The sequence below is a fragment of the Apteryx rowi genome, unplaced genomic scaffold (assembly GCF_003343035.1).
Source record: "Apteryx rowi isolate R43461 unplaced genomic scaffold, aptRow1 scaffold_40, whole genome shotgun sequence".
Classification (NCBI taxonomy): Eukaryota; Metazoa; Chordata; class Aves; order Apterygiformes; family Apterygidae; genus Apteryx; species Apteryx rowi.
The window spans coordinates 3988649-4001567 of record NW_020450530.1 but is presented as its reverse complement, the minus strand read 5'-3'; the positions used below and the strand labels follow the sequence as shown (position 1 = coordinate 4001567).

At 44.9% G+C, this 12919-nt stretch overlaps 1 protein-coding gene across 1 annotated transcript; it reads left to right on the top strand.

Moving 5' to 3' along the window:
* Positions 1-5: 5 nt before the first annotated feature.
* Positions 6-6881, top strand: CUNH12orf49 (chromosome unknown C12orf49 homolog; the record flags this gene model as incomplete). The annotated part of the gene is made up of 5 exons (XM_026075272.1): positions 6-92; positions 821-977; positions 1936-2087; positions 2599-2712; positions 3754-6881. Coding segments are annotated over 5 exons (594 nt in total), but the record flags the coding sequence as incomplete, so codon positions are not given.
* Between the last annotated feature and the right edge of the window lie 6038 nt (positions 6882-12919).

The window sequence follows — 12919 nt, the reverse complement described above, 5'->3', positions numbered from 1 at the left end:
TGCTGTGGCGGCGGCTGCTGAGGAAGCGCTGGGTGCTCGGCGTCGTCTTCGGGCTCTCGCTCGTCTACTTCCTCAGCAGCACCTTCAAGCAGGTCAGTGCCGCCCGGCGGGCCCCGGCCCCGGCTCGGGGAGCTGCGGGGGGGGGTCGCTCTAAGGCCTGCTCCCTCGCGTGCCTTTTTTTCTAAAATTCCTCCGGAAACGGGCAACCTAAAGCGCTGGAACGAAAATAAAATCCGGGGGGGGGGGGCAAAACAAGCCCGTGTGCCGGGGGCGCTGTTCTTGGGGCGCTGTCGCTGCGCCTCGAGGACGTGGTCCCGTAGAAACTGCGCCGTAATTKTTAAAATAAAAATAATGGCATTTTTCTTACATTTTCTCTTTTCTTGTCTTGATACTGATGCTGGAGCATTTTGGAACCGATGCTAGGGAAAAAACAAAAAACAAAAAAACAAACTCTGGGGGACTTGACCGTTCTTGTATGATATCTCTTGCAAACTGTAATTCTACAGCAGAGAACTTGCAGAAGGGAGAAACACGCGGCCCCAGGGCTGTTTGACAGGACCTGTGCTACCCTTGTGGTTGGCAGTAACTGAGTGCAGCTGTGTTAGCYGCGGTGAACTCGCATGCCCCCGTTTTTATTGACTTATGTTGCTTTCTGTAGCTACAGCAAGTACTGTGCTGCTTGCTCCACTGATGGGGTTTTTGCGTTTCTTGTGCCGTGGGATTTACAACAGTTAGCAGTCTTTAATCAAGGGAGGAGCGCGTGGGTTTGAACGAGAGAAAGCGCTTGTGTGCCTGGTTGCGTTACTGTCTCTCCTTGCAGGAAGAAAGGACGGTGCGGGACCGCAGCCTCCTCCAGGTGCAGGAGCACGAGCAGCCCATCGTGTGGAAGGTGCAGTTCAGCTTGGGAAACAGCAGTCAGCTGAGTAACCAGTGCAGGAATTCGGTTCAGGGGAAGCTCCTCATTACRGATGAACTGGGTATGCTTAACCCCGAGACTTTCCTCTGTGTGCTGCAGTGCTGAATGCTCTGTTGCCCGATCGATCCGGGTTACAACCACTCCTTACCAATGCGTCCCTACCGCGGGCAGCTCGGCTGTCGGCAGTTCATCCGAAGGCCGGGCTGGGTYTGCTGTGGCTGCAGACACTGCTGCGGTGGTTCTGTGCGCAGCAGGCTTGGGTCCTGCTGGGCGTAGTAGCTCAGGCGAGTCTAACCGTAGACTCGAAGAACTCCGGTCGCTTTGCACAGAACTTGGACACTTTGCCTTGTATGGAGGCAATTCAGGATTGGTGTAATTAATGCTCAGCCACAGCTAACAAGCTCACCTGACCCTTGTAGACTCAAGCATGTCTCTGCCCTAGGCTCTGGAAGCAATTTGCTGTGTGTTTTAAGTGCATGGAGTCTTTCTCCTGTGCGCACATGCATCTCCAATGTGCTTTGCGTTGTTCAAGCACTGGATGTCTCTTGACCAGGCATCAAAGGCTGTTCAAAAAAGTTGTCATATTCTGTGTTAAATATTAAATTTAGTACTACCTGAGTTATGCTCGTTGCTGGTTCACTGAAGTCTCTAAAATCACTGATATGCTTACAATTATCCCTTCCAGTCACAACAACAAACTGTGCCAAAAAGATATCAGAACTTGCATAGTTTGCATTTTAAGGTGATATTGTGTATACTGTATTACAGTAGGTACACGGTAGTTGTGCAGGCAGTGCCAGACTGTTGTAAAACTCAGCCCTTTTTCCGAATGCCATTTCAAAGAATTGCTAGGTAGGACTTTGGTCATATTGAGGATCATATTCTACTAAATGGTAAATAAACCCATTCCAAAATAAAGCGTTTCTTACTATAGCATTTCTACTCATCATGAGCCTGTTCCCATGGAAGATACGGAGGAATGAGTCTTGCCAGTTGTTACTACTGTTTTTGTTTTTCAGGCTACATCTGTGAGAGGAAGGACCTGCTAGTCAATGGCTGTTGTAACGTCAATGTGCCTAGTACCAAGCTGTACAGCTGCGACAGCTGCCTTCCCAACGGCTGCTGCAGCRTATACGAGTACTGCGTTTCCTGTTGCCTGCAGCCCAACAAAGTGCGTAGAACTTCTCTGTTCAGGTGTTCTCAGTCTGCTTAGGTTGTTCTGTGGCTAAAGATGCTTATTTGTGGGAACCCTTTTCCCTAGAGGGGACAGTTCCTTTTCGTAGAGGGATGAGAAAAGCCTGCTAGGACCATGTGACAAGCTATAAATATAAGTTTAAAAAAAAAAAMAAAACCCTCCCACCTTTGAGAGGAAGCATTGGGAGCCTTGTGAAGTGTTTCAACTTCAATGGAATTGCATTTGCTGAAGGGAAGTGATGATAGAATAGTTATTCCAACCAGTATCAGTTTTATGATGTGCACTTCCCTGTATTCCATTAGCCCAGCACAGTGTAAGGCTCCTCTAGATTTTCTTATTATGGTTGAGGTTCCTTGGTGTGTTAACCTTTTAATGCTTTCTAGAAATGCTAAGTGGAACTGCTTGCTATTCCTCTGGAATTTGGTCGGTGTAAGTTAATATGGGTTTTGATTATTCCATGTTAAGTAATTTTTTTAAACTGTTTTAGCAACATCTCCTGGAACGTTTCTTGAACCGGGCAGCTATAGCTTTCCAAAACCTCTTCATGGCAGTGGAAGATCGCTTTGAGTTGTGTCTGGCAAAATGTAGAACTTCATCACAGGTGAGACACAAGTATATGTCCAGTGTGAATTGGAGGGCTCAAAAAAGGCAATACCCAAAATGTGCGCTTGAAGAATGGGGCTTGGTCCTATGAGTGGCTGTTTTGTTACGCACACGGGCATATGTATATGTACTGAGGCTATGGCTGAGAGCTAATCTGAAGGCAGTCCTTTGATTAAACAAGGCAAAATAATAACATCAAAAATAAATAAAGAGCACTGCGTATATTTAGAGCAGGATGAGCTTTCTAGCTAAACTAGAAAGAGGCCGGCTGAGTTTAATGGCTGGTGAAGATCTCATTGAATTGTTTTCATCCTTACGAGATCTTCCCCAGTGTGACTTGTTCCCAGTAGCTTCAGAGATGCTATTTATCTTAAGGTATGTTTTTAGATTTTCCCATACATTCATCTCCATAGCCACTCAAGCAAAAAGTATGCGGCAATTTTTTTTTTTTTTTTACTTTTTAAAAACAAAGGTGAACTTCTGTTACCCAGTAAAGTTACAGTGGTTTTATTAGAAGTTTTGGCCAAAAGCAAACATTAGACCTCTTAGAAAATGCTGGTGGAGATGGGGTGCAGCTTAAGTAGTTAATGTAGTACTAGAGATGAATTGTAAACAAGGGGCATAGTTCCTTATCTGTATCTCCAAAGCTTTGCTTACATGTAGTATCTGAACTCCAGCTTTTCCTACCAAAAGCGCACACATCTGAAGCAGCAACTTCATGCCTTGCTTCCCTATAGCATTTGACAGCATTGCCTAAGCATATCTAAACTTTTGGGATGCTCAGTCTGATCCTACCTACTTCTGTAGCTTCCTGAAAAAGAATTTCTGGGTACAGTTCAACATTAGAGTACTGTAATATAGCACCTGACTTTTATTGTGTGTTGGGGGTGCAGTGTTGTTTGAGCCTAGATGACATTGTAATGGGTAGACCTGTTTGGAAATTTTTTGCATACGTATAAACGCTTCGGGTTTTGCCTCTCGTAGCGCAGGGATGTCTTGTTTTAACATGTATTGTTAAGGCTTCTCCTCTTCCCCACAGAGCGTGCAGCATGAAAACACCTACAGAGATCCTATTGCAAAGTACTGCTATGGCGAGTATCCCCCAGAGCTTCTGCCTGTTTGAAAGCTGCATGATCTGAGCACCAAGGGGAAGGAGCTGGAGACTGGAATCCAAAAGAGCAAGGCAACAGCTGTTGCTTTACAAGAGCTTCAGTGTGAATGGCTTATGATGTTTTCAGGGACAAACCCAGAGCTGTACAGTGTAAGGAAGGGACTTGAATTCTCTGGGACTGAATCTTCAGTTGTTACACGACTGCTTTGAGCACTAGGAGGACATTTGAATACTGAAATATTTACTCTAAACAAATAGCTAGCATTTTAGGATGCACGGAGTGGATTTAGGCTATAGAACAGTGTAGAAAAATTATCTAATATAGCTTTGCAGTTGTGCATGAAGGTTCAATTGTGTCTCTGCAGTCCAGAGACTTTCCAGATTGACAGTAATAATTAGAGGATTTTTGCTTTTAGAGGGTAAAGCATGCCTGTTGTGCTTCTCTCTCTGGAGCACTTTCTGACATGCATGGTGTACACTACATATGTAATTATGAATTATTTATTCAGTTTATATGGATTGCTAGCTGAAAGTATTGATGTTTCACATAGCTAGTTGTTGATGCCTTTCAGTTCCTATTTCATTATATTGGGTAGAAAGGATATTTTACATTCTGACTAAAATTGCTTATTTTTTTTTCCCTCTCTTCTCCTTAGTCTCAAGGATTTGTATTAGGATCACTACAGTGCTTAAGTTCCTCCTAGGTGAATTTAAAGCACTCAGAACTCCAATGGAGTTGTTATTCTGTCAAAGTCCCATAACATGAGAGGACAGCGGGGTTTTGCCTGGGATGACATGTTTATTGTCTGTAATGCTTTCCTCATTGCTCTGCAACAGTTTCCTCAAAGAAGAGTCTTAGTCTTATGAACGGCTCTCTGCTAGTCCACTTTCTCACTGGGAGCACTGAAGATTTGGTTGCTTGAATTTATTCATGTCCTGGTGATTCTAATGTACTTCCCTCCTGGTTGTGCAGAAGGCAAAGGGTGGAGTTGTCTAGGATCCCGGTTTAACAAAATGTCCTTGAATATTAAGTAATTACACTAGACTGTCAGAACATTGTGCAAGCCCTCCGGTGAGGACAGCTGTGTCGTAGGAGTTCAGTTAAACAGCCACGATGTTGTGATTTGCAGCATGACATACTTGCTGTTCTTAAATTTCTGTCTCGTCAGAACCGTGCTAGAAGACAGTGTTGGTTCTCCCATCAATTTCCTATGGCTCTCTAAAGTTGCAGCTTAAACCATCTCCTTCTAAAGACTAAGTAAGGCTACTCAACAGGGAGTAGATTTTAGAGAAGCTGTAGGGTATTGACTAAATTTCTATTCTTCCTGAAAGTCAGTATGTAAGCTCCAAGCACTAGACAAAATCATGCTTTTTTTTTTTTTAAATATATATAGAAAGCTTCATTTCCCTTATTTTTTTTTTTACTTCAGCCATCTCTGTGCAGCTAGAGCGTGATTCCATGACGTTTGACTTTGTGTACGCTTGTTTAAACTGGCACTTTCTATTGCCCGTCTGAGATAAAAACAATCTACAGAGGCTTAAAAAAATTGAACACTCTGGAGTATCCTGGTGTAAAGACTATCTGAAGAATGCTGTTGCAGGATATTCTCTTGTGCTCACAATTAAACCTGCATGTGACGCAAACAAGAAGTGGTGTTACCAGCCATCTGATAAAATCCACTTGTATTGTTTTCACTGTTCTTTCCCAGAAGTCATCAAGTGAGATAATGGTTCTGTCAGCAGATTCTCCTGAAAATCTTGTTTCTCCAAAGCTTAAAAGCCTTAGTGTTAGCAGTTTATCCAGTCACACACCTCTCTCCCCTTTGCTGCCATCCTATGGCAGCTTGCTGCAGCAGACATGATGCAGCGTGAAATGCTGTCTGGAGAGGCTAGCAGAGGTTATTCACTTCGCTTTTCAGTGTTAAACAGACTTTTCACACCTGTTCCACCATTTCATAACTGGTTTTCTCAGAGAAGGCAGTCAGGCTGGTCTGTTATATCATTCCTACTGAGCTGTATTCCAGCACTTCATGTTGTTGCACTGCTACTGATGAGATCAAGATACTGTTGGATTACTATCACTTTCTTTTCCAACTCAGTATTAATTCCTTGGCTGGTTATACCACTGCTTGAAGCAGCGATGGTAAGAAATCGTAAGAACTAACCTGATTCAGACATCTGTGGGAATTCCTGGCCTCTGTCTCTTCCAGAAAAATAGGTGATCAGAAGTGTATCGTGACCATCCTCCTTTTGCTGGGACAGAAACTGCATCTTCCCTCCCGGGTTGTCAAGCTGTTTAAATCCTGTCTATCCTATATGTTAAATCATTAAAAATGCATCTGTGTTCTAAAATACTGCATGTTCTCATGTGTGCCCTTGAACTACAGGGGAACTGTAGCAAAATAATAAGTTTTAATAATGCAGTGGAGTAGAAAGGGACACTGAGCTGGAATATGCTTAATAAAGGCAGGGCAGTGGAGGCAAACAGGAAATGTATTTCAATTCAACTTAAAGAAAAGAACATGTTTCTCTTAATGGGGCACAGAAACACCTGTTCCTTTGCAAAACTGGGCTGAGCAGGAAAAGGAATGTAAATGATTGCTTCATGCTGTGAGATGTACACATTTGACATTTATCACTACTTCCCTCTCTGAAGTATCAACCTACGAACACGTCTGTGTTGCTTAAGTGGCGTCCGTACCTCTTACAAAAAAAGCCTGGTGATTCTGCTGGTAGATTTGGCGGCCAGCAGCACATCCTAAGATTTCCTGAAAAACTCATTCTGCGGTTGTCAGTGACTGTCTGACTCGGGCTTTCTGTTCCTCAGCTAAGAGACTCAAGTTGTTGACTTGTGTTTGGCAGCAGATTTAGTGAGAACAGTCAATGCAGTTAGTAGCTCTGTTTACCTGCACTGGGGTCAAGGCCAGGGATGGCTGAATGGGTTACGCACCCCTTCTTTATTTCCTGTAGTTTGCAAAAATCTTAATGCTAGTGGAAAATGATAGCAGCTCACCTCTAATGAGGAACAGCTATAGTATTTGGCCATGCCAATTTGGAAAGAGTGACCTCTGACAGTAGGGCAGGGCAGTGCTTGCTTTGGCTGTCTCTGCCAAGTTTGAACTTGAGTCATTGGCCTTGGAAGCCGCCTCATTGGGGTGGTATATAGAGAACTGGGTGAAAACGTTTCTTAACTTGATGGGCAAAAAAGATGGGCCTCTGAAAAGGCAAAAGCAGGTTTCTGGCTTGGGGCTACCACTGAACGGTTGATGAGTCGGGATCATGGTTTCGGTGTTCTCAGAATCTCACACGTTATCGTGGCAATTCATCACTCTCTCTCCTGTAAGTGTTCGGGCTCTAATGACTTAAACTTCTAATTATGTTAGGATTAGTGAATTGTAAGTTTCTGAATGTAAAGCACTAAGCACAGCAAATTCTAAACACAATCTTAGTTCTGATACGCTTTGAAAAAGCAGACTTGTTTTCTTTGCCTTGTCATTTAGCTGAACAGGCTTGAGCTTTAGGATCTGTTCTGTCTTGTGCTCATCACTTAAACTGCAAATGTACTAGTTCCTTTAAACTAGCATCATAATGTGATATTTGTTCTGTAGTTATTCTAGTCAAGGAGAGGTGTGGGAGGAGGTGAAGAGGAATTCTCTAACTCAGCAAGTTCCACAAAAGCTGGAGTTCAGCAAATTATTGGTGCGTTAATAAGCCCTCTGCATTTCTCTGCAATCTGAGGCAAACAGCTATATGCAGCGGGAGGCGGGAATGCCAAATTCAAAACCTGCAGGGAGTGTTGGGAAGGTGGTACTTCATTTTTGATCTRTGTCTGATTAAACAGGCAGTTCTGCCTAATATCTTGGGTCAAACAAGTCTGACTCTTAGCAATGTACATATTGTCTATATTACGTGTTCTGTTTTGAAGCAAACTGAGGCAGGTGGCCCCCAATTTTCTTAGAAATCATGGTTCTTGGCAGATTAGCATATAGGTCTTGGGCAAGAATTCTTAAGATCCCTATAGACCTACGTATGTTTGCTGTGCTCTGCCTTTTCACTTATTGCAAAACAGAACCCTAAGTTGCAAAGGGGAGAAAAATAAGACACGTACTCTGGCTGAAAAGCCTGTCTTGTTGAAATACACACTAAAAAAGTTTCTACTGAGGGGAGAGAAGATCACAAACTACTGTTGCGAAAGGGACTTGGAGGCAGGTGGTGGCGCACCTGCGATTCTTCCTTAGCTGAGATTACAGCTAGTCTGTTTCTAATATTAATGCTTAAAGCCAGGACCAGCACCTGCTTTCTTGCCAGTTTAATGGAGGTTTCCAATTAAATCTAGCGCTCATTTTATCCACTACATGTTTTCTTTCTTTCTGCCTGCACCTAGGGAATAAGACACTGGTGGGAATCGAGGTGAATGGGAATCGGCTGTCAGCTGTTTCCATGCTGCACAGTATCTGGTTAGGTTTTAAACACCTCCGAGCAGGGGGACTCCTCTGCATTGGTAGTTCCTGCCACTTCTGACCTGGCCTCACTGGGAGCCTTTCGAAGTAGCTATGATACAAATAATACCTATCCCTCTCGCACGCACTCATGAATAAAATACCCCCTTTGGAGAAAGGGGATGCAGCTGGGTGTGACGCCCGGGTGCCCAGCCTGCATGGCATCTTAGGTGCGCGACACCATTGTATGTGTAAAGATGCATGCAGCAGACGTGCAAGACGGCGCTGAGGGGTACCGCATGCAAAGCGCCCGCCTCGAGTGTCGGGAGCCCTTTGCAAGCTGCAGTTACGGAGCAGGTCAGAAATAACGTCCCAGCTTGTGTTAGCTGAGGAAGCAACGCCTGTTCGTACACGGACAGACGGGCTCATGATTTATCCAAATTGCTGATGCCTTGAAAATAGAGTATTAAATTAAATGAATAAATAAATAAAGCAAAACTGTGGTGGTTACGAGCAAGCAGCTGCAGCGTGCCTCTTCTACTGTTCCCCCCCCCCCCCYCCTTTTCGGCCCCTTCCCCGCTTTGCCTGCGCTGCCCCTCCCGGGCGCAGCGGCGCCGAGCGGCCGGCAGAGGCTCCCACGGCACGGGCAGGGCCCGAAACTGCCCCGCGCTGCCGCGAGCCGCTCCCCGGCCTTGGCCCGGGCGGCCAAACGCGCGCATGAAGCGCAGGGGGGCAGCCGCGGTACCGGCAAGCGCCGGCGCTCAGCTGGGGCAGGGCTGGCGGCGGCGGCGGCGCTGAGGGGCGCCGGGGGCAGCGGCCCCGCCCGCGCGCTTCCCGCCTTTTCTCCTCACCGCCGCTAACGGCGCCGCGGCAGGGAGGCGGCCGCGCCGGACCGGACCGGACCGGACCGGACCGGACCGGCCTCTCGCCGCCCCGGGGGCTCCGCCGCCTCCCGGTTCGCAGCGGGCAAGGCAGGTAGGAGCGTGCGGCCCCGCGAGCACCGCGCCGGCGCCGAGGCGCTGCGCTGTTTCCGCCGTCGTTTCCTTCGCGCTCGCCCGGTTGCTTCCCCTGCCTGAACCAGCCCGCTGCGGGATTTGGGGGTTTTGGTTAAAACGAGCGCGTACAACCCCCCTTGGTGACACGTAACTCGGTGTTGAAGCTCCCGCCGCCCGGCTGGGTCCCCTGTGCTCGGGGACGTGGCGGGTTGCGGCTCGGGGGTGGGGAAGCCGCCGCCCCCCCCCCCCGGCGGTTGCAGTCCTGCACCTCCATCTCCCGCTGTGGGAGCCCGGCCCGGTGCTGAAGTGCAATTCTACCGAAACACATGAACAACGATCTCTTTCTTTGCTCGGTGACACCCGGGAAGACCAGTTCCCGGTGCTCGGCGTGCTTTTCTTTTTTTTGCTGTCCTGCTAGTTTGCAAATTCAAGCCGGGCTCTGTCTGAATCATGCATATTCCTCTTTATAAAAGCTTTGCAGCTGAAAGTGAGATGATTTACTGATGATATGCAAACCAGAAAAGCAGTGTTGAATGCTGAAAGTTCTAACCCCAGGCATTTATCGCAAGGCAGGCCCATTCCCAACACCATAATYAATTAACAATTAAGCGAGAAATGTTATTTACTTTTCGAAGTTGGCATAGTGAAATTTCGCAGCTCTGAGTTTCTCTCTACAGCTCTAAAAGTCTCGTTTTTCTTTCTTATGTAAAAACTGAGGTTTCTGCGTGGTGACCTTACTCCAGCAGCTGCAACTGAAAGCAAAGGACCCATGAAAAAATTGCAGGAGTTGGAACCAGTGAGAGCCCTGTTACTTCTGCAGTACGAGTGAAATGAAAATCAAACTTCACCCTGTAGGGCTTAGTTTGTCCTGTACAGCAAATAGAAATTCATTCAGTTTTTTTGATAGACAATATTCATATATAGAAGATTTGTAAAGGAGTTGTAGTTTTTATGAAGTCACTTTTTTTTTCTGACCTGATTCCTGCAAMCCAATTGTTGGAATTTAATAAGTGCTTTAAGTTGAGTAAAGACTGCGAGTTTTGGACCTTCTCGGGACCCTCGCTGGCTTCTTGCCAGTCAGCTTTCAGGTAGATTCCATTTAAAGAGCTGATATATTCTTTCCTCAAAACCAGGGTTTGCACTGGAAACTGCAAGGGACCAGGCTATTAAAGCAAATTAAGCTATCTATTTGTGAGCATCAGTGAAATGTTTTTTGATGTTACACTGTCTGCACTTGTCACAGTCCTGCCACATCAAGGTTAGAGTGAGAAGGTGACTAGCTGGCAGTCACTTAATCAAACAGAGATGTTGATTTCTCAGGTAACGCAGGCAGGGTGAGGCTTGCATGCTCTGTTGCTTTTAACAACCGGATAATGAATATGCTTTCCAGAATTCGTGTTTCTCGTAGTGGAAGCAGCAGCTGCATGTGATCTGTGTCGCTGTCAAGGGAAAGTGAGATGTAGTTAATTCAGGGCTATGCAACAAAGACATATTGATCAGGGCTCTTCTTGCTGTGGTTGAGTATCTGCAGTGACAGTGGCAATGCAGCAGACCGAAATGGCAAAACCAAATATGCTTTTGTCTTAAGAATACAAAAGAGAGAGGGCTTACCGCCTAGCCCCAGCGCTGAGCACCAGCAGTCTYGGAACAGTTCTGCTCCCGTCTTCAAAGGGTCAGTAAGATTCGGAGACCAAGTGAAAAGGACACATCTTGCTCATGGCCTTGTAAATACACTTCATTTGTAGCCATAAGGTTAAAATCATGGACTCAGTGCAAACAGCTTACAATGGATCAGTTTCACATGATTAAAAAAGCAAACTATGTTTATGTCGTCTAGGTAAAGTTATACCGAGCTTCTTAGAAAGGTACTGAATATTGCAAGAATTGTGTGGAGTGGGTATACRCGTTGTGTTTACACTGCTGCTTCTCTCCTAGATATGGATGATTATGCGCTGTATATTTTTTGGTAGTGTTCATGTAGCTGTGTATATTTTTGGTGCAAAGCTAAACGTCCTTGTATACTGGTTTTCTAATAAAAAAATGTAATTACTATTTTTATGTCTACAGGGGTACCCAACTCGTTTTCTGTCTTCTCACCTTTCCTTCCTGCCAGTTTTCCTTAGCAGCGATGTCTGCTTTTCTTTTGTTCGTGTATTGTGCAGAGGAAAAATGGGCGCTAACAGGTTTGCTAATTACTTTAAAATTCTTCCAAGCCTTGTTCTCTTCAGATCATTCTATTAGCTAAAGTAATGGAGTGCGATGGCATGAGGGCTCCCACACTTTTCATTACATAAGGTCTTTCTGATGCAATATATTACTGGCATTGTCTTCTGGGGCTGTCACCAACAGCTTTTGATTTTCTAAACCTGCTGTTTTCTTTAATCTCAACATCCCTGTCTTGCTGCTATGTTAATCCTCTTTATCTTTCCTGAATTACTTTTAAGGGCACAGTGCTGCTAGCCCCCTGCTTCCTCAGGGTTTGCTGGGAACTAGCAAAGCTGAGTCCTGGGTGCTCAGCATCTTGCAGGACAGTCCTGTGATCAGTGTCATTGCCCTCATCCACATCCGTGCAACRCGTTCCTGTCAGTTTTAAGCTTTTRCTACTATATCCTAAGGCAGGATCTTCACCCTCACTGCATTGTTTCACCACTGACGCCTATTTTGCTATCCTCAGTGCAACCTATCCGTGTTGTCAATGTCATCTCCTTCAGCAGTATTTACTGCAGCGTACTTTTGTCTCATCACTGTGATTATATTAGCTCTGGTGATTGTACTATCACCTCATTACTGAAATAAAGTTAACATTAATGAGAGTCATGCAGCTAACCCTCTGCTCACCTCTCTGGAAATTTATTCTAATGATGAAAAGGTGGTGCGTGTGGGTCTATTTAAAACTGAGCTATCTCTTTTTCCCACCCCCACCTAGCTGCCTACCGAATTCAGTGTGAAATATTGTATTTGTTATGAAGTGTTGATGATGCAAAAGAATTCAAATRCATTATACAACATTAACAAGGACAAATGCTACTGGTTAAACACTGATCTATAGACTGGTCTGCTACAGAGTTCCTTTATGACCCAAATTTTGATGCTGCTTCTTCTGGAAAGGGATTCTAATATCTGACTCCCAAGATAAATTAGCTATAAAGCACTTGGAAGTCCTGTTGGGTATGCTAGGAAAGTTAAAGATATTATCATGTATAACAGTAATTGCACCTATAAATGGAATGTAGCATTGTGGAAATTGTTTATAAAAGACACTAAAACAGCCATGTAAGAGAAATGTTCTGAGCTGAAAGAAGAAATATAATTTAGATAAGCAAAAATTAATGAGTTAAGTCAAATATGCATGATGCTTGAGCTAAGCCAAGAGGCTCATAAGATCTTTTGGTGATCAGAGTTTAGATTTACAATAAGAGCAGTCATTTTACTGTCGGTCACTGCTAGGGAAGCTGTATCAGTAGTTGTTTTTTTTTTTTTTCTTATAAATGAAAGGTTAGAGAATATGAATTCTCTTTACATTAAATACTCTTACAACAGTTACCATGATGTGGTCTCAGTCCTGTCTGAGGCCACTGTCTGCTGCAGCAGCACAGGTTAACTAGAAAGATGAGAATACTGCCTTAAAAAGAATACATCTTCTGAATCCACCTTCCTGTT